Below are 21506 nucleotides of genomic sequence, written 5' to 3' on the forward strand. Positions count from 1 at the left end.
GAGAATGGGCTGGCATTCCACCACAGACATCTAATTGAAAAGTGTCCCAGCAAAGTTCAAGCTATCATGAAGCACCCCCCCCCCCCCCCCCTCCGCATACACGCAGGGGTTGCAAAGTGGGGAGACGTGCAGCTGTGTGTCTGCAATTTGGATTTATTTATTTATTTATTTTTTTGGGAATGTCTTTATGTGAAACAATGTATTATAGACCCAATAATCAGAACAATAATTTCCCCCTAAAAGTTGTGCAATCACCCTGCACGTCTGGGGTCCATCCAATTGGTCTACACCAGCATATGGTATGCTGGAGAGAACACTAATACATTTCACAAAGGTTGGCAGATGCTGCCAAAGACGACTAATGCTGACCTGTCTAATAGCACAACTGGGCGAGAGCTTGTCCCGGCCACATGGATGTCACATGCTTGTTCAAAGATGTGCAGGTAACATACACTCGCACTCATCTGCGCACGTGCAGCGTATGTATGTGCGATGTGCTTCCCTTTCCACCAGAGTTGAGCAATCTTTATTCAAATAGCAAATACAGGTAAAAATCCATATTTGTGATTAACAAATAAAGATCTTCATTCAAAACATAATTCATTTAGACGAATAAACACATTTACTCAACATATGTGAACAGAAATTGTTGCAAATAATAAACTTGAAATTAAATAATTTTCATTGCTCAACTTCTTTACCATTTGCTAGAAAAATGCAGGATTTGCTGAGTTTAAATTAGTTTTCAGAACAACTCTTTTTTGATCAATCTCATCAGAAAGTTCATTTGATTTTTGAATGATTTACCATTGTGACACACTGAAGAAAATACGTTCTACATCTTCTTTATTAAAGGATAACAATACACGACTTTCAAATCACCCTCTTCTTCAGCAAAAATTGAGATAGTATCAATTCCGCTGTAGTCTTTGGTAAACAACATCATTGTGATTTCATGTTAGCTTCATTCCCAAACCACATATAGAATAAATTTCCTTTGACATTCCTTTGGCTTATTATGTGTCTTCAGTTTGTTGTGAACCGTCCGTCATGGACAGCAATACAATACAGATGAACTATTTGTTTTTTTTTTTTTTTTTTTTTTTTTTTTTTTTTTTTTTTTTTAAATGTGGATAACACATTGCTGCAATAATTGCCAGCTGGCAGTCGTGTGTGTGCGTGTTTCTTTTTCTGAAGGATACCATGGCAGAAGGCTAATGTGTAAGTGTCTTTTAATTGTGCCCGTTTCCAACTTAACGTGTCATCTTTATGGTAAGTGGCAATAAATATTTTCCTTGCACTGCCAACATTGAAAACTCAATAAAATTCAGTTTCAATGGTTAAAAACGCAGAATTCCCTGAGATTGTATGAAATTCCTGAAATTCCCTGACATTTCCCCGATTTTTCCAGGTACAACATAATTTCCTGAGAATTCCATGTTTTCCAGAAGAATTGCCACCCTGAAAATTTTTCAATCTCTAAAGTCTACATATCTGAATAGACATGTTGGGTTGAGAAACTGTTCATTCTTCTATCACAAAGCTTACTCAGAGGTAATCATTAAACTCTTTTGGATGACACTGGAGTTCAGCAGCATTCCAGTACTGCTTTAGGAGACTTTAGTTGGTTGATGTTGGTCATTTGCAACCACTGAGTTTCTTAGAGTGTTCACTTATTTTCTGGCACTACAAACAAGACCCAATTACATAATTATATCAATGAAACATCCATATCCAATAGTGTCAGCAATTTGGGTAAAATGGAGGAAAGAGTTGCAGATTAAGAGTGTCTGTTCATTGCAGTCTTATCTTTGGCTATGCACGTAGAGTACTTCAACACGTTAGCAGGGCGAGGGGGGAAGTAGTGGTAAGTACAGAGCAACTCTAATTGGGTCGCATCAGTAGTGTAATTGCTAAAAGCATCTGCTGATGAATGTATTTTTATGTTGCATTTGTTACAATGTAGGCAGTTAGAGGGGGACCTACATTTCAACATGTACTCTGGAACACAGTGCAACTTGACTTGGCAATTTCCTTGTTCTTAGCTATGAAAGAAGCGATAAGTAACCAAAAAAACTGAAGTATCAACAGTGGATTGAACCCCAAACTTTTAGCTTTGTAGTTTGGAACATACCGTATTGAAACATATTTCCGTACAAACCATTAAGTTATTAAATAGGAACTGCACTGAGCCACAGGAATAAACACTAGTTACAGATCAATTATACTGGTTTCTCTGCCTTAAGCTGACTGAAATTAATTCAAGAGAATTCTTTACACCAGGCGCATTTCGCATCTACTGTGCTCATTGGTGTTCCTGTCTTTTGTTCACATATCCTACAAACCACTGCTTTTTCCTCCCTTACTGCGGAGGTTGGAGTCAAAAGAAATAGTTGTACATATACACTTGGCAGTTTTTTTGTTTTTTTGCACACACTGTTATGGTGCACTGGTGCTATCTGCACTTCAACTCACTTCTGGAAATAGAACTGCCGTTATATGTCTTTGCACTCTGTGTACTACTACGCTGAGTGTGGAATTGTACTGTATTTGTAAGGCAAGTGTATATGTACAATGAAGTTTCTTTTGACTGCAATCTTCACACACAAAGGAGGAAAAGCCATGGTTTGCAGAATATGTGACCACGAGAAAGAGACACCAATGACCAAGGAAGACATTTTACAAATAAAAGCGGAATGTGTCTGGTCCAAAAAAATAAATTAATTGCAATCAGCTAAGATAGACAAACCAATAACAGATTTGAATAGCTGCTGCAGGAGATGGCCATGCAAAGGAATGTATTACTAGTTACGGAATTCTGTACAAGTAAACAACAAAAATAGAGTAACATTCTGTATCATTCATTATTTAAGTTACAAAAAATTTATTCGTGAATAAATCTCTTTGAATGATCTGCTTATTCAAATAATTATTGAGATCAAAATTTATTCACATAATGACTATCTCTGCTTGCTACTACCCCTTGCACTTTCTTCTTCTTTGTGGTCACTGCAGTTACCATTACCAATTGTAATGAGCCCTAGAAGTTAATTTGCTTGATTTATACACGAAAGACTACAGTGTAGTTGGATTTAAGTTTTCTTGTTAAATGAAAACAAAAGTTGACAATTATAACAACTTGTCATGCTCCTCAACATACATGTTTTTTATTTCTTACGTCCAAAATACGCCTCAATGTCAGTGAGATTTTAACTGCAGATTGAATGTGAACATTATTTCATCAGCTACTCATTCACACAAATTAGATTATCACTTTAATTTTCATTATACATAGCCATACTCAGTAACTGTGGAAATATTTGGTGAACCTTACATAATCAGAATATGTATTCTCCATAGATAACATGGAAAATCGATAGCTTAAAGGTAATTATTAATCTAAATGCATTCCAACACTTGCTGGGGCCATTAGTGCCACTATGTTGCAAAGACACTGATAGATTTGATGTTTCCTTTGCTGTGCAGCAGAGCACTAATTTGTGGGCCTATACTCAGTGAGTGCCCACCCGCATGATGAGTGCAGAAACTGTAGGTTGCATTATTCTGTATCAAGTGCAAAGTGATGGGGAATGCGTGCAGGCCATGCATGTTCGCCATGCAGATGCAGTGCTCTATCATACTTTCCTAGATGTACAGAACACTGCATCATTTATCTTTCCTTCTTTCTAATTACATCAGAAATTACTAGAATCCTTAACACTACTTTCCCAGCATGGTTAGAAACAGAAGAGGAACATCTATTTACTAAACAACAAAACAGTAACTGGAATATGGTTAACACACACAAATAAAGCAAAAAAATTTAAACATCAAGCTGCCAAAAATTTTATAACAGGTAGCCCCTAGGAGAATACAAACAATATGAAGCAGAAAAATAAAGGACACAATGTATCAGCGATGGAAGGCAGGAAAAGTCATTTAAAACAATGACAGGAGAGGGAGGAAAAAGAGAGAGAGAGAGAGAGAGAGAGAGAGAGAGAGAGAGAGAGAGAATCGTTACCAAACACTGATGATGTATTAAAAAGCTTGCTTTTGCCACTACAGATGAAAATAAAATGAAAAATTGGGAACTAGAAATGTTGTATCCCTTAAATGGGCTGATTTCAATTTTAATTTTTTTTCCCCCCGTGTGAAAATTCAAAAATAATATACTAATAATGTCTTAAGGAACACTAACTAGAGTGGAAGTAATTTGAAGGGAAAAATATGGGTTGTGACTTAACGTAATTCAGAATAGTCAATTCTGACTTTCTATTTTAAATAACATTTTGTTAAGCATCTGATCATTACATGCAGTAACTGGGAAGGACGAAAACGAAGACTGATGTCACTTGCCAATTATAAATTACATAATTATTTGTCGAAAGAACTGTCACTACATTATAGCACAAAATGCAACATTATGGTACTTTCTTTTGATGTAATTTCTGGCATTATTAACTCAACTAACTACTGCCCCTGCAGGAAATACTCCACATTTCCTGTTGTAAAATTATTTCTTTTGACATACCGCTGATCCCTCAAGAGTTTATGGAATAAGTTTTTACACACCCTAAAAACAAATACAAAAATAGATAGCAAGACACCGGTGATTAATGTATTGTCTGACAGCCACAGGATCATTTTATGAGGAGTACTATTATGATTTAGAGTTTTAGTTTCAATGAAGGTTTATCAATGTGAGAGTGTGGGTAAAATTACTGAGAATTTTCCTTTCAGTGGCTCTTAATTGGAAGTAAAAATAATGAATTAAACAATAGATGGAACCAACAATGTAACAGTCCAATTCAACTACATAACTGCCATGTGAAACAGCATATCAGCAAATAACTGAGTGTGAATTTCACTTGCTATAAAGCAATAGAGGTCACCCCGTCAATATCTTGCAATTTTTCTGTGACTATAATTGACATACAGTTTGAAAAGGAAAAGTAAGGTTAGAAGCTAATATCCCATCAATTTAGAGGTCATTAGAAATTGAGTAAAAGCTCTGATTGGATGGAGATATGGAAACAGATCAGCAATAATCTTTATTAAAGTGTAAGTATTCCACGCAATTAATTACTAGGGGGGATTGTTAGAGGCCTGAGTATATTAATTCCTTAAGACCCTTGGAACTTTACTTAAGTTTACTGTAATTATCTGTTGTATCAACATATGTTAAAAGAATCTAATAGATGCTTTCCTATAAATATGAAAATAATTCAAAACATTCATAGTGAATAGGAAAAACAATTTTATGTGGAACTTTTTTCATGAAAAACACACTACTGAAATTCTGGTAAGTATAATGCAAAATTTGTAATATTAAATTTCATGAAATGAAACTGATTACATGATCAAATGAAGAGAAATACAAATATAATTAAGGAACAGAGAATGCAATGCACATCGCAACAACACCTAAATAGCCAATTAAAAGATTATGCTGCACATCCACAGATACACCAACATAAGGGGAAATTTTTAACATCCAGTTTTATGATTAGCTTTTCATGTGTATGCAAATGGACTACAATACTCATTAAATGTTTCTGCTGAATCACTATTAATAATTGCAAAAAAATTCTAAGTGTTTTATCAGGTCAATGAATGTATCACAAAGAGCAGCAATTCCATAAGCATGCAAACAAGTGTTTCTGTAGGCAACCTACTGTTATAGCTAGGAAATAACAAAAGAGTAAGAGTAAGAAGATAAAGAGTCTGATAAAATGTTGTGCATTACCATCAGATTCAGCGCGCACCAACAGAGAAATTCCTTTGAGTCTATCAACATAAGTGGAAGAGACATGACCAGTTCCTCTATCATCCCACTGTCGATCAGCATTTAATGCATACAGCTTCACTCGTCTCCGGGTGTCCGTCATGGCACAAATATACTATTATGTACACTTTAACTTTCTTCTACTTCACAGCCCCAGGAAATATCATCTGAAACCAAAAAGTAATTTCATTTTTTAAAGGATAAAGGGGGAAAATTAGAAAGGCTACAGCATATGAAATATCTTAGTAGTTAGACCAATGGCAGAAACACCATTAATTTAGGTGAACACATGACAATTTGCAAAATTTTAGTTCTTTCTTCAGGTCATCAAAGAAATTTTGTATTTCATATTCAATTTCTGGTTTTAGAATACCACACATATTTAAAAATCAGTATATGCATTCAGCAACTAGTGCTGTAAATAAAATACATGAGTTTCTTTTCCTCATGAAAATGCAAAATTCTGGTACAAGCTGCAACACATACCTTCAATGAGAGAATACGCAAAAGAAAGAAAAAGACTATATGGAACAATATACTCAAAAAACCTGCAGGAAAATTATACAGCAGTAGAAATATTTCTTTAGACTTATTTGAATTGTAGTGTCCTGGGCTCTTCCACTGCATGCTGTATTTGGCATTTTGTTATCGTTGATTGTAGCCAATTGTGTAATATTACACACTAGCCAATGAGATTCACTTATAAATGTTTACAATCTAGATTGATACAAATACTGGTTGTTTCTTGTCATGACTTCTGAGGCTGTGGTTCGGCTGGGACCTAATACAACAGCTTAACTTGCTGCGAGTGAAAGAAACAGCAACGAAAGTTATAATCTTGGTTGTCATAAATATTTCACTTTTTTTTGGAACATGTTGTTGTTGTGGTGGTGGTGGTAGTTGTAGTAGTAGTAGTAGTAGTAGTAGTAGTGGTGGTGGTGGTGGTGGTGGTGGTTGTTAGGATGATACCTAACGGCTAAGCTTAAATTGTTGTAAGTGAAGCAAAATACCTGCTAAATTCATTTATGAAGCACAGAAATGTTGAAGCTGAAATTTTCCTTAGTTTCCAAGTAAATTTATTTTTTAAATTTTGTTTTGGAACTAGAAACATTACCAGAGACACATCTAGTTTTACACACGACACTTTCAAGCTTATTTTTAAAATTATATATTCTAAAATTGTAACATCTTTCTGAATTGTGAAAAGAATAGATTTTGAGAATAATTTTACAATTTATATTTTAGATTTATTAGGTTTATTTTGCAGATATCATTTTATTAGTTTCAATTGGATCTCCCTTTTATCTAGAGGTCTTCATTTGAGTCAATTAATCACCCTAGTTCATGTTGTTTCTTTTACATTAACACCACTGTATGGGTGTAATTAGTGATAAATTTTAATTCAGATTAACTGTCACTGTTATATTTTCCACACTAGTTTTAAGACATTGTATGCAAACTCCAAGCATTCCTGATTCTCACTTGATTATTCATGCATTCTCCAAAATGTTTCATATCCTTTGGTTGCACCTGAGCAAGACCAGATGTTTACTTTCACATTGTCAGAATTTCACAGTAGGTAATTGTATCCTGTTCCGGAAATGCACATAGACGCAGTTACGTGTTTACTTTATTTACATCTCCTTTTCTGTTAATAACCCATTTGCTTGACACACACTGTACAGTGTGCCCTACTTTGCTATAGGCTCTCCCTCTGTTCCCAGTATCAGGTCTTTTATAAGATTTTTTTTATGCATCTTTGTGTCACCAGAAGATGTTCACGGTGTAATTTGTTTACGTTCCATTGACCATTTTGGACTTGGATGCAAACATCCAGCCGATTTTGATTCATCGGCATACCGTCATTTAGTGGTTTATTAGTTTGGTCAGGCAACAAATGTTGGATTCCACGTTCTGGGATACTTAGCTCTTACGACTTAGTTACACGAGTACAATTTTCTCTACTTTACAAAAATGTTTTAAAACATTCTTTAAAAAATTTTCATATTACTGGATATTTTAGAATCTGTTACTCATTCATGATTCATTGTCATGCGGTCTTCATAGCAGTGACATTGGAACTGAGCTCATGAAGCTACAATTATTGCTTTGTGTCCCACTATTCTGAAAATCTTTCTGTAATTTCCCTTTTCTGATATTATTTCATTCACTTGCAAATATTTCACATCAACATCGATTATGAGCACCCCCCCCCCCCCCCCCCCAAACAAAGTAGTTGTGTTTGCGCAGCCGTTTTCAAACATAATGTGCGCAAGATTTCAATTGTAGTGATTTTGTAAAATTCAGAGTTTGGAAGTGGCTGTAAGTTTTTTGTGCCGTGATTCAAACTGGGTATGTACCGTCAGAAGGTACCAGAAGGCGAAAGGATTTGCTTCAAACTATCTGAACTACAATTCAGCACTTTGTGTAATGGTTGAAAAATTCTGCTAATGAAAATAAAATATATTTCTACTTTAATTTTCTGATCTCACTTCCTTATTTGTCATGTTATGAAAAGGTGAAGCTGATAATTTTGTTAGTTTGCAAGTAAATTTGATTTTTACAGATTTATTTTTGCAATTTGAAAGGAATTTCTTTCACCATGTGGCTTCTTTTCCCCCACGTGATTTTTTTAATGTCTCTCTTAGACTGATACAGAGTGGAATTCGTTGTTTGGTTGGTTTATTTGGGGGAGGGAACCAAACAGCAATGTCATCGGTCCCATCAGATTTGGGAAGGAAGTCAGTCGTGCAGTTTCAAAGGAACCACCCCCCGGCATTTGCCTGAAGTGATTTAGGGAAATCATAGAAAATCTAAATCAGGATGACCGAACCTGGATTTGAACTGTCATCCTCCTGAATGCGAGTCCAGTGTGCTATATCCTGTTCTATATTGTAATTAACTGCGTCCCAACACATTGTGCACAATACTTTTGTTAAACAAAATCATCCTTTTTTTTTAAATTAATATATACCAATAAATGTACAAACACACATATGAAGAGACACAATATTAGAGTTGTTTCGCTACTGCTTGTGACGTAGCAGATGGATTCTGCCCATCTATTATCTTTTTCTACCCTGCCTGCCAATTCAGTTCTGCCTAGTGTAAGTGCTGTCCACTCAGCCTTTGTTACTATTGTGGATACCAGTCTCGGCATATCTCACAAACTTGTCTTAGATATTTCTCAACTCGCTGGAAATCACGTACAGAAGTTTAAAACACACTACATGTGCTTCTTATTATTTTGGTCTCAGTCACAGAACCCACCACTTCGTGGCATCTGGTGATGAGACTGTTTCTCATGGGTGTTCCATTGCATTTTCTTGTCCACCATAAAGAACATCTGATGTACAGGAAAAACTATATTTGGTTGCTACTTGGTCCTACTTCTCGCTATACAAACAACTAGTGATGATATTTACTTTATGTCTTTTTTTTCTCATAATTGTGGACATTAGCCTTGCTTGCCCGTCACATTGGCTCAATGATGATGTGTGTTTCAGAACATTTGTTCTGCAACTGACTGGTTTTTGTACTTTTCAGAGGCTCACATTTCTAGTAACATGAATTTGTACTTCCTGTGGCATCATCTATTCCTCCACCGTGGTGCCTGCTGCCAGATGGCTGCACGTCACAAGTCATACAGTCCATGGTCGGCAGTTTCCAGCTCATGTGCAGTGCTGCTTAGCCGGACAGTGCAGGCGTGGCCCCAGCAAATCGTTGCCTCCACGGTAGCAACACCAGCAGTTTACCCTCACAGAACAGCTACAAGCTTGCACCATCCAATCACGCTGTGCTACACCACTGCAGACTCACCAACAGCAGGCATATTCATATGGTGCCCTGGCTTTATAACTGTATGCGGCACCATACTCCACTGTCCCGTTTTGTACTATGCACCTGCTGTTACCTTGTCACTGCACCACTGTGATTGACCTCATCTGGATTGCCACACTGCTTGGAACTGGAACAGAAATCCGACAACTGGATTCATCCAAGGATATTGCTAATCGGCTAGCTAAGTCTTGTGGAGGGATGAGCTGTATTGCTTATTCATGCCTTCCCCACAATTCTATTGCTGGAACGACAGTGACAAACACTCACTTTTCAATTCTGTGTCTAATAACCTCCAGGGCTGGGTGGGGTATATCATTATGCAGTGTTTCTTTTAAGAATGGGTGGTATTTTGGGGGAGCTCCTCTTCTGTAATTTTTCTTTTTTGTATCCTGACAACTTAACACTTATTCTTTTTTCACCATTGTATTCCACAGCAACAGGAACCTGTACTGTTGCACGAACGTCTTAAATTTCAGCTGATGCAATTCACACAACTGATGGACAAGATGGCACTGCTGTTGGAGGACTGATAGCTTCTGCAGGAAGCCATGCTTCAATGTGTTTCCCAGGCTAATGGCTAAGGAAGCTGACACCGATTGATTTACCATTCATAAGTTTGATGCTGCTGTAGCAGAGGAGTGGGTCAAATACAAACAACAGTTGTTTCAACACACTGTAGTCTACAACATTTTGGGTGATGTTCAATGACCATTTTTCAACTGTGCACAGCTATCTTGTGCATTTGCTTCAAGCTTTTCCCCCTTACTCAGCCAGAATTAGTTTCTTTACTGGAGGCGATTGTGGCCCTTGATAAGTATTTCAACTCCAAAGTTTTGGTCACTGCTGCCCAGTATATGTTCTTCCAAATGAAGTGCCAATCCACCCAGTCCTATAGGCAATGTTTGTGGAGTTACAGGGAATGACTTGCACCTGCAAATTTCTATTCCCTGTAGTAAGTCACATGCGGACACCATGTTGCGGGGCACTGTAGTTCAAAATGTTACTGATTCCAGGCTTCAGGCAAAGTCCTTAAACTCATTGACCCCACACTTGATGATGTCATTCAAACAACCTTGTCGCAGGACTTGTTTTAAACCACATAGCCAGAAATGTTGCCACTGACATTGGCTGCGCTCGTCTGTCGGTCCTCTCCACACGGATTCTCTGGTCCTACCAGGCATCATCATAAACACCCTGTGGCAGCCACATAATGACACCAAATTGCAATCCTGCCCTCAAAGCTACATTTCTCATAATAGGGACATCTGCTGAACCAAATGTTTGTTTCACAAAAAGATTCGTCACTTTCAAGACATTTGCTCACAGAAATTACGAGGCCTGTCGGTTAACAAGAAGCACATTGGTAAAGGCTTGACTTCCCATGGCATGAAGCTCAACACAGACCCTTACCACATACAAAGGGGATTGCATCACTGCCCACTGCACGTTTTCTGTGGATGCAGTGTAAACCTACAACAAAAGCAACCCTGATCATGATGCTTCACTCTTACGAAATTCATAACATTTTTGGCCTCAATGCCTTTAATACTGTTGGCAAAAACCGATTCCCGTGTCCCCCATGATAGCATAACCAAGCTTTGTGACAAATAGCATAGCTTTTTTGAGGATTCTCTGGGTAAGTCCAAGGAATTTTACATGCACATTACCTTGAAAGATTTGTCAAAGCACCAGAATCCCCCACGCAATTTGAGAGGAGGTTGCGGCGGAGTTGAGATAGATGCGGGCATTAGAGGTTATCACGTCCACCTTCACCAGTCAAAAAACCATCAGAAAACCCAAAAGACAGATCTGCCTTTGCGCTCATTTTAAGTTTCCCGTCTATGCGCAGCCTTTTGTGGATTCGTACCCATTCCCTTGCCCCAAACAGTTAATGGACAAATTACAAGCAGGTGTGTTCTTCTCGAAGACAGAACTCAAGTATGACTATATGCAACTCCTGCTGGAAAACGTGATACATCCTTCCTCGTTATCAACACACACATCGAGCTGTTCCCCTATCAGTATCTACCCTTCAACAGTGCTTCTGCTTCGGCCATCTTCCAACATTTTTGGGAGCAACTGATGTCGAAGGTCTCTTCCTGCTCCAATTATCTGGATGACAGCCAATATCTATGGTGTTCCTGATGAGCACTTCTGCAATCTTGAGAATGCTCTCTCCCAAACCCTCATTGACGTGGTACTCTGATGCAACTGGGAGAAATGTGAATTTTTCATACCAAACTAGAATACTCTGTCATGTCAATGACTCCCATGGAGTTCGCATTATTTCCAAACACTTGGAGACTATTTGGAAACTCCCAGCCCAGAAGAATCTCACTGTACCTCAAGCTGTCCTCAGGAAGATCTTGTAGCATCTTCAGTTCATACCTAATACTGCTCAGATTGCCGACCCCTTGCACGCTCTCAGATGGAATGATGTTTCCTTTGTCTGGTCAACTCACCAAGAGATGGTATTCCAGACTTTAAAAAATATCTTGCTTAGCGACAGATGCCTGGTCACTTTGATCCTGTGAAACTTGTGGTCCTCACAATGGCTCCCTCCTCCTATGGTAATGGGACGGTGCTGTCCCACAATTATGGGGCCACAGACTGCCCAATTGCTTTCACATCTAAATTGCTTAACAAAGCTCAGGTGAATTACAGTCAACTACAGGAGGAGGCCATGGTAATTGTCTACAGCATTTCCAAGTTTCATCAGAGTCAATGACGACAGAATTTTTTTTGCTAGTGGACTGCAAACCTCTCAGCTGTTTATTCCACCCAACCACACCCATACCCATCTGGAGAGCACAAAAAGAGGATACTTTATCTCATCTTCCTGTTACATCAGATGTGACATTTGATTCTTCGGAGTGAGCTCGCTTTCGCAATGATCAGACTGATGAAGCCACAGTGGTTACATTTCCGGTTGAACACCATCGATCACCACAGCCACACGAAAAGATGGTACCCTCCAGCTGCTATGACAGATTATTCAGACAGGCTGGCCTCCGAATAGGAAGCTGCTTCCCAATGAGTTTCTCCAGCACACACAAAACACACACACACACACATACACAAAATGAACAGACCTGGATGCTGATTTCTACACCTCTGCAACAGCAGGTGTCAGAATTATTTCATAAACGACATTGAGGCATTGTCCTCGTGAAACAAGTGGGCAGGCGGCACTGAATGTGGCAGGGGATAGACAAGGCTATTGAACACAGGATCACAAATTGCAAGGAATGTGCAGAGTACCTGTCTGCTCCTCAGCAATGTGTTTCAAGTGTATCTGAATGGATTCCTACAGTCAATGACTTCATCAATTTCAGGAGGCATTAGGATTTGTGATGGCTTATTGTAGTGGACGATTTTTTCAAAACTCCCTTTTGTGGCCCCTTCGAATTCCACGTATTGGCCAGCACAATCTGAGCTTTAGAAACTATATTCTGCCAAGAAGAATTACCAACCACTTCTGTATCAGATAACAGCCTACAGCTGACTTCAACTGAATTTAATTCTTTCTGTAAGGCCAACAGCATCACTCACACCAGTTCAGCAGTCTTTTTCCATCACATTCTAAAAGCGAAGCAGAACGAATAATGCTTAAAGAAAGTGCAAATGTCGAAATTAAGGCAGTCCCACTCGAAAGAAAATGCTCTGTTCTTGTTCTTATCAACAGATCATAAGACGCCTCAGGGAGATAAGTCGTAGGTTGAACTTCCGCACGGCAGGTCTCACTGGACTACGCTGCGTCCTCCACAATTCCTGGATGTTCCATGTTCTGCCTCAAAATTCCAGGCCAATGCCAGAGTATATTTCAGGATCTATAACAGTGGTCAATCATGGGAATCTGAATTTTGACAAACCTGTGGGCAGAGCAACATACATTATTCAAGACATGTCGGCAGTCCATCACCACAGACAGCAGAATCAGTTGCACTCTTGCACTACTCCTGATGCTGCTGCAGATATTTCTGTTCCAAAGTATCTTCAAGCAGACGGTTTCTTCCCCTGCAGTTACCCCAGCTGCCCGGCACTACCAGCACGGTTCCCACATAGTTACAACGATCTGAGCCCGAGTAACCTTAACTATGGGCACTGCACCCTCCGAAGTTGCAGTCCCTGGTGGTGTAGCCTCCATCTTTGCAGTCTATGGCAGTGCATCCGCTGCAGTTGCTGCCACATATGCCAAACTTCCTGCCGTACCAGCCAAGGCCACCATCCCTGTTGACTTCGTTTACGGAGACACCCATGGAATTGGACTCATCTATGCCACTGGGGAATTGCTAATGCCAGGAAAGACTGAAGGCACATTCTGCCTCCAGTTGTTCCAGGGGACTGCACAGTGAATGCTGGAACATGGGTCAACCAAGTCTGGACCCAGATCCTGATCTGATACCATCGCCCTGCCTATGCCCGGATCTCCCCATCGCTGCCTTGGCATCTCACAGAGCACCAGCACAGAGAAGCATTTTGGGATTGGGAGAGGAGTGTAGTGTCATCAATGTCTCCACCATGGGATCTCTTGCCATGTGGCCACAGCTCACACATCACACAGTCCGTGGCCAGCAGTTTCGGCCTCATGTGTAGCACTGCCCCAGCCAAACAATGTTGACGTGGCCCCTGCACATAGCTGCCTCCATGGTATCTTAGCACCACTGGCTGGCGTATCCTTGCAAAATACCTACAAGAGAATGGCGCTCCAATCGTGGACAGCGAGAATATTCCTATGCCGCCAGGGCTTTATAAGCACATGTAGCACCATATTCCGCAGTCTCATACTGGAGTATGCTATTGGGTTACCTCGACGTCGCACCACTTGGGTCACCCTCATCTGGACTTCAACTCCACCTGGCATCTCTACTATTGCAAATCCATTTTAAGTTAACGGTGATTTAGAAACCAGACCCCACAGTGCAGCAGGAAGAAAATTTGGTGTCACAGAGGCGAATGTTCCTAGATGGTGTCAGATGATGACTAAAATTGAAAAATGCCTGTTATATGTGCCAAACTTTCACAGGATCAAAGCAAGCAACATTTCATCAACTGGAGCATCAGGTTGTTGAGTAAGTGCGAAATGCAAGGAAGGCTTCGCAATTACTCGAGAAACTGAATGACAGTGCTGGGGATAAGAGGGATTTTCCAACAGCATGTGTTGCGGAATTCAACGCAAGTGCTGGCAGGTGCACGAGGGTGATTAAGTGGGCGGGGCTTACATTATGACACAAACCAACAGTAACTTTCTCCTCCAGTTGACGAAACAACTACACGCATATCAATACCAAACTAATCTAAGAAAAATATGACCATCTGATAGGCCATTAGAGTAACACCAATCAGACACCAATTTATTTTGATTTGCTGTCAAATGTTACAGTCAATGTGAAAAGTGTTAAAAATGTTCCCAAAAGTTCTGGCAATGAAAAGGCCAGAATAATAGTAATGCTGTGGGTGCTAGCAAATGAAACAAAGCTCCTCTCACATGTGGTTCTTCGCATAAAAACTACACCAAAGGAGAAACAGCGGCAGGACTTATCTTTAGATACCAAGAAAATGGATGGATGACAAATACGATCTGATGCTAGATAGGTTAAAGGGTGTTAGAACAGAATACCAGCTTATTTTCTTAATGGGGCGGAGAGTTTCAGGAAACACCTCACATAGGAAGTTTGGGATCTGATAGTGGAGAGCAGAGCAACACAGATTGGTAACAATTCTTTGTGGCACGACCTCCATACTTCAAGTAATTTGCAAACAACGTGAAGACAAAAATTAGTTTAGAATTTTCTTTTTGCTTGTTTTATTCCTCCCAGTGTTATCAAAATGTAGACAAATGTTAACTTTTCTAGGTAGATATTTCATATTAATCAAAAGGTAAACTGATATTAAAGACATTAATTAACATCACAGCATGGATTGTGTATTCTATCACAAAACAGTGAGGTCATCCAAATACAATCATGATAGCAGTGATTATTTAATTCTCCGAGATGTACAAAAATAGAAATTAGCAAATCAAAATGTAGATGATACATGGAAAAAAAATTAAGTAGCTGTCCAAATGATGATGTTTTGTTAACACAATAGGTGAAATCATGTTAATCAGTTGATAATCAATCAGGATATTAAATCACAATACAACACCATGTTGTAGGAATCATTATCTCTTCTGTTACATTAAACATACGAACGCCACCTGGATCACAGCTTCTTTTATTTCCAATTAACTGTTTCAATCTGCACAGCAGATATTCAGACCTGGTGTAAGATACGATATCCTTTGTATTTTATGTTAAGTTTTATACCACTGTTGACAAATTGCACATAGCAACACCAGACCTGAAGATCATCCGCGACAGTGACAGAAACTGTTAGTCAGTAACAAAAGAAGTTGTGATCCAGATGGTGTTTTGTTTATTTACTATAAATACTAAAAGTATTTTTAAGTATGGCAAAAACAAAATTAGTCATATAATGTGGAAAATACAGTAAACCAGTGGCTCCAGTCAAAGAATAATAGCATATATACACTCTACATTAGTTTCATTTGACTCACACTTCTCAAGTCCTAAACTGCAAAAACGTCACTAGTAACAAAGGAGGAAACTAAACAATTGTGGTGGATATCTCAGTCACATAAACTACTATTTAAAAGAGAGAGAGAGAGAGAGAGAGATTCTAATCGCAACAAGTAGGCCATTACTCAGATGTAACCTCCCTTTTTACATTTTTCTATTCTTACTAACACTTCTAAGTAAGCAACTAAGCTTGGTTTCTTAAGTCAATATAGTTCCTAGATGTGCACTGAACCAGCACTCAAAATCAGATCTTAATTTTTTTTCTTTCTTTCATGTGAACGCTGATAGGATGTACAATGAAGCAAGAGCCCTGATAGTTGAAGTGGGCAGTGTGTGACCATTTCACATGCCTAAAAAAACAATCACTTAACACAATTTTGTTTACACATCTATGGCAATGGCTCATTGTTGCCGGAGACAATTGTACCAGAAACTATGGCTTTCAGGCAGGGCTGACTGCAGGCTTTCGCATGTCACACTTGAAAGCTGGCAACAAGCCTACAACCATAAAATGCATCCAGGACATACGCAAAACTGCAAACTGCCAAATCTATTTGCCAACTTGGGAAATATTCATTAATTCTTTTATAAAATCACTGTGTATATTGCAAATGCGCCTGACATTAGATATTAAGGAATGAAAGATGAGGAGCATTACCATACATAGAAATTTCTGTATTGTATTTTCTCACCTATCTTAATCTTTTACCATCATGAAACAGAATGCAGAAAACCTGCCAAAGGCTCTTATCTGTGTTGGCTCTCTTTTGAACAAGTTTTCGACCAATATTAAATTAATGGAGAATGAAATAAAACAAATTAAGTAATCAAAAAAGATACACAATATCTACAATTTTCTTTCAATGTGATCTGAAAGACAGAATGTGTCTGCTATCTGGGTTTCTGTATCTATTCTAGAATGAAAAAGGACTGCAAAAGTGTCTCATAAAATAAATCTGTGTAAGCAGCACTTAATGTCTAGGAAAATCTCCTTCACACACTTCCAGTTATTTTACATTGAGTGATTCTCTGGAGCATGTGAACGAAATGACAGGCTGTGAGTACACATTTCGAACATATCGTTACCAGCTATAAGAAGTGACATTGGCAACACACAGTACCTGAAATAAACTAAAACAATAAGCTGTAATTAAAACAAAATAACTGATATTCAGTTATACATAGCAACTGATTTCACAGAAGTAAATTGTAACTTGTGGCAATACTTATTACAGGTGCCAAACATTACAATTTTTAGGAACTCTTTTTAAATAACTATGGTCACCAATGAAGAATACTTTCTGTAGTAATATAATAACCCACACCTGTCTCTCACACCATTTTTGTAATTGTGTATGGATAAACAATGTCTTATGCAACACCACAGTTGTTTAAATCAAAAAATTTGAAATTGACACGGTATTATAAACAACTAAAAATACTCTAATATCACAATGAAAATAATCAATTATTGACAATGTAATTATATAATATGATTAAAAAGACCGCCTCCATAGCACAGCGGTAGCATTACTGCCTAATGCACAAGGGAACCCGGGTTCAAATCCTGGAGGGGACTGTGTGTTGGGTGATTTCATCATTAAAAAAATACTCTGTTGTGGACAGGCACAACAAAAAGACTGCAAACAAGCTTTTGCCCAAAAGACATTCTTCTGCATATCTCTATCTCTCTCTCTCTCTCTCTCTCTCACACACACACACACACACACACACACACACACACACACACACACACACACACACACACACCTTCACATTGACACACATGCAATTCACACTCCTGTGACCACTGACTGAGGCCAGGTCTGGTGGCCTTGGCTGCCAGGGACAATGATCATGTGAGTGAGAGTAGCATTTGTGTGAATGTGTATATGTAGTATAATGCAGAAGGCCTTTTGGTCGAAAGTGTAACTTTAAAGCAGTATTTTTGATGCACCTGCCTGTGACTTAGCATTTCCATTATAGGTTGAGTAGGGCCTAGCAATGTATCCTTTTCATAGTATTGCCAATATTCAATCCTGGATTTTCCATTGTTTAAAAAAGTAATCTTTCATTATTGTATTATAGCCTATATATATATATATATATATATATATATATATATATATATATATATATATATATATATATATCAAACTTACCTCACCCACATAAGTAATTGTACGTTCCTATACTGTTACTGAAGTAAAAAATAATATTCAACTAAAATGCATAAAATGAGGAGAATATTCTTCATAACATATGCTGCAATGGTTTACTCAAGTCTGCCACATGTTGATACACCACCTAAAAGTAAGAAATTAAAATTATATTAAAGATAAATAGTGTGACGGAGTCAGACAAAAATATTTTTATATGCTAATAACTGAAAACTACAACTGATCACTTCTGTTTTTGTTAATACTTTCCCTAATTTGTTGTAGGCCAGTAAAACTCAGTTTTTACACAAAGAAACTGTTTTGTACCTGATAAACTCTATTCTCATGAAACACAATCTGTAACTAAAATATTAGAAGAAAACGTTGCGATCTACAAGCTTCTGCACAATGTCATAGATGACATAATGATGGAAGAATTGTGGATAGTTTGTTTCAATCACAACAGAAAATTAAACTAATCATTTGATACTAGCTGGAGAGAAAAACCCCCACAACACATTTCTCAATAAATCATTCGGCATAAAAGTAATTAATGACAGCAATGGAATCACACAAAACTGACAATTTTGTCAAAAAGTAACTGTCCTCCTTCACTTGGTGTGACCAAGAAGTGGGTCTACCTACTTTTCATACCTGGGCTACTCCCTCTTTTTCCCAAATGCTATTCCTTATACATAATGATACAGAAATATAAAAAATGACAAATTTTACTCAATGTCTGTACTCTGCAGGCTACATGTCCACACAGAGAGTTGTAACAACAATGTTAGCACACATGTGGTTATTTAAATGTTGGAATAATCCACACATTAATTTCTAACCTTCTGATAAACAAAGAATAGAACCTCATAAAACAGAATAAGAAATTGGGAATGCAGAATTGGTGCATGACAGTGATTTACTTATTGAAAAACACAATTTTTGTTTGCACAGCCTGAGAATGTTCTTTAAATAAGCCCAGCCCTGTTCTATAGAAGTCTCCAACCACCATAAGCTGCAGCACTGTGTGGAAGATTTGTGTTACTATCAATTTGTTGTTTGTGAGTACAGAATATGAACATTCACCTCAAATTACAAGTATGAGAATTTGATGGCATTTGAAAGAAAATCTGGATACAACTAGCTGAAATGTAAATTTTTTTGGAGTGAAATTATTTAAACCACTGAATGCTGCTTCTGACCTCAATAAATATGTAAAAATGCAAAAGAAAAAAGAGCTTCCTGCCACTGATTTGGCTGCCAAATTTTACAAAATATATATGCTCTATACATCTGCATAGTACATCACTAAGCAGGTGTTTACAAACAAAAAAACCTTGTAACATATTACTATTAACACATTTTCTGCTGAAGCAAGAAATATTTTAAATTGCTTCAAAATATAATTTAACATCTGTATGCTGCAGTGTAAGTAGGTGACAAAGGAAAGACAAACAATATTACACTAAAGGGTTGGGATTCAACTATTAAAATCTCTGTTTTAACCTTCAAAACGTTGTGTGTATGTTCGTGTACGGTACAGTGTACCTTCATACAAAATAAGGGTTCTCACTTAACAAAGGATCTCTGACATCACTGATGTCACAGCACTTACTCTGAAATGGACACTGGCTGGCTGAACTCAGCTAGTCCTCTCATTTCAATCAATTCCATTCACTATATTCCCACACTATGCCTTCAGAAACATAAAAATACGTTCAATTATTTTTCCACAGCATGCTTTAGTAACACACTAGCCCTACTATAGTGTTTTGCCTTAGTAGGACTAATGATGACTTTTATTAAATGTTGCTTATTAATTATTGTTTGCTATGGACTTGCATAAGTCACGGTGGATTTCAAATGCTCAGTATTTTTCGACCATTCCTGTGATACCATGTATCTCAGTAACATGTAAACAGCTTTCTCTACATTAACGTAACCATCTTTTGGAAAAGGATAATACAATAACAGAAAAATAATGATAGAGATTTGATTCGATAGTGCAATTCTCATGAAGCTACTCTTCTTTCGGAGGAAAAAAACCCAATCCCACCTTTAAATAACTAATAACTACTAATTTAATAGAAAATAGCATTCACAACACGATCTCACTCCACTTGCATTACAGGGTGGGAATCGACGAAGTATCACTTTCGGTGTGAAATGTGTAAATGAGAAAACTTCAAAACACATCAGATGGCATCTGCATCAAACTGTGTGTGTGCTATGAGAAAGTTGTAATTACAGTATTTAAACGAACTTAAAAACTGCCAAACTGTTTTAAAACTGTGTTGTTTTCTGAACACATACACCAAGTCCCTATGTATGTAGGTTATCACGTACTTACGTTTATGTCACGCTCATTATGAAATACGAACATCAATTATTTCACCACAGGTGGAAAAGGCTTGGCCAAAAAAGTCGGGTAGTTTATGACGCGAACAACGATGTGGTATTAGAAACACAACATTAATAATTACACAGGCAAAACTTCACTCGAAGATAATGTTTAGCCACGCTTAAATGTTAGTGCTTTCGAAACCAACACACAGCACCTACTAGTTTTCAAAGTGACAGTTCTTTGTCCACTATGAAAGATGTGAAATACGAACTCCGAACACGACGCAGTGCTTTTGTGGAGGAAATATATACTCCTGTCCACTGAATTACAGTCTGCGGAGACAGTTAACACACATATGTAACAATTTTAGAACTATGCTAAAAACCTCCATAATCACAAAACTTTTAAACAGCGAATCCGGCAACAGTTTCACAATGTGCAAAAAAATACAAAATCGTCTGTATCTTCAGTTACCTAATGCCTAATTCATTGACGTACTCTCACGAATCGACACAACATTATCCACCATGTTGGATTCACAACAACGCTCTACGGGGTTCACAAAGGTAAAGAGATGAGCACCCGCGTAATACAAAATTTTATTGCTGACAATTTCACATTACTCGAAGCCGAATAAATCATAAATATTGAGGATCAGTGACTAAGAACATACAGAATTATGTAAATTAAGTCCGAAATTATTGAAACTGTTTCGATAAATTGCCAGCGTCAACGATTAAAACGTAAAGAGAATAACTACCTCCTGTTGCGATCAATAAACAGTTGACGTTGTA

General features: G+C 37.9%; 1 protein-coding gene across 4 annotated transcripts in view; it reads right to left on the reverse strand.

The window, feature by feature from the left end:
• Positions 1 to 21287, reverse strand: part of LOC126188876 (serine/threonine-protein phosphatase 4 regulatory subunit 3) — a 140885-nt gene extending 119598 nt beyond the window's left edge. For 2 of the 4 annotated variants that reach the window (XM_049930543.1, XM_049930541.1), the window contains exons 1-3: positions 21187 to 21287; positions 18372 to 18516; positions 5747 to 5952 (exon numbers count right to left, since the gene is read on the reverse strand). In XM_049930543.1, the coding sequence (XP_049786500.1) occupies positions 5747 to 5888 (142 nt within the window). In that variant the 5' untranslated portion in view covers positions 5889 to 5952; positions 18372 to 18516; positions 21187 to 21287. The other 2 variants (XM_049930542.1, XM_049930540.1) reach the window with 2 other exon arrangements.
• Between the last annotated feature and the right edge of the window lie 219 nt (positions 21288 to 21506).

Source organism: Schistocerca cancellata, chromosome 5 (assembly GCF_023864275.1).
Source record: "Schistocerca cancellata isolate TAMUIC-IGC-003103 chromosome 5, iqSchCanc2.1, whole genome shotgun sequence".
Classification (NCBI taxonomy): Eukaryota; Metazoa; Arthropoda; class Insecta; order Orthoptera; family Acrididae; genus Schistocerca; species Schistocerca cancellata.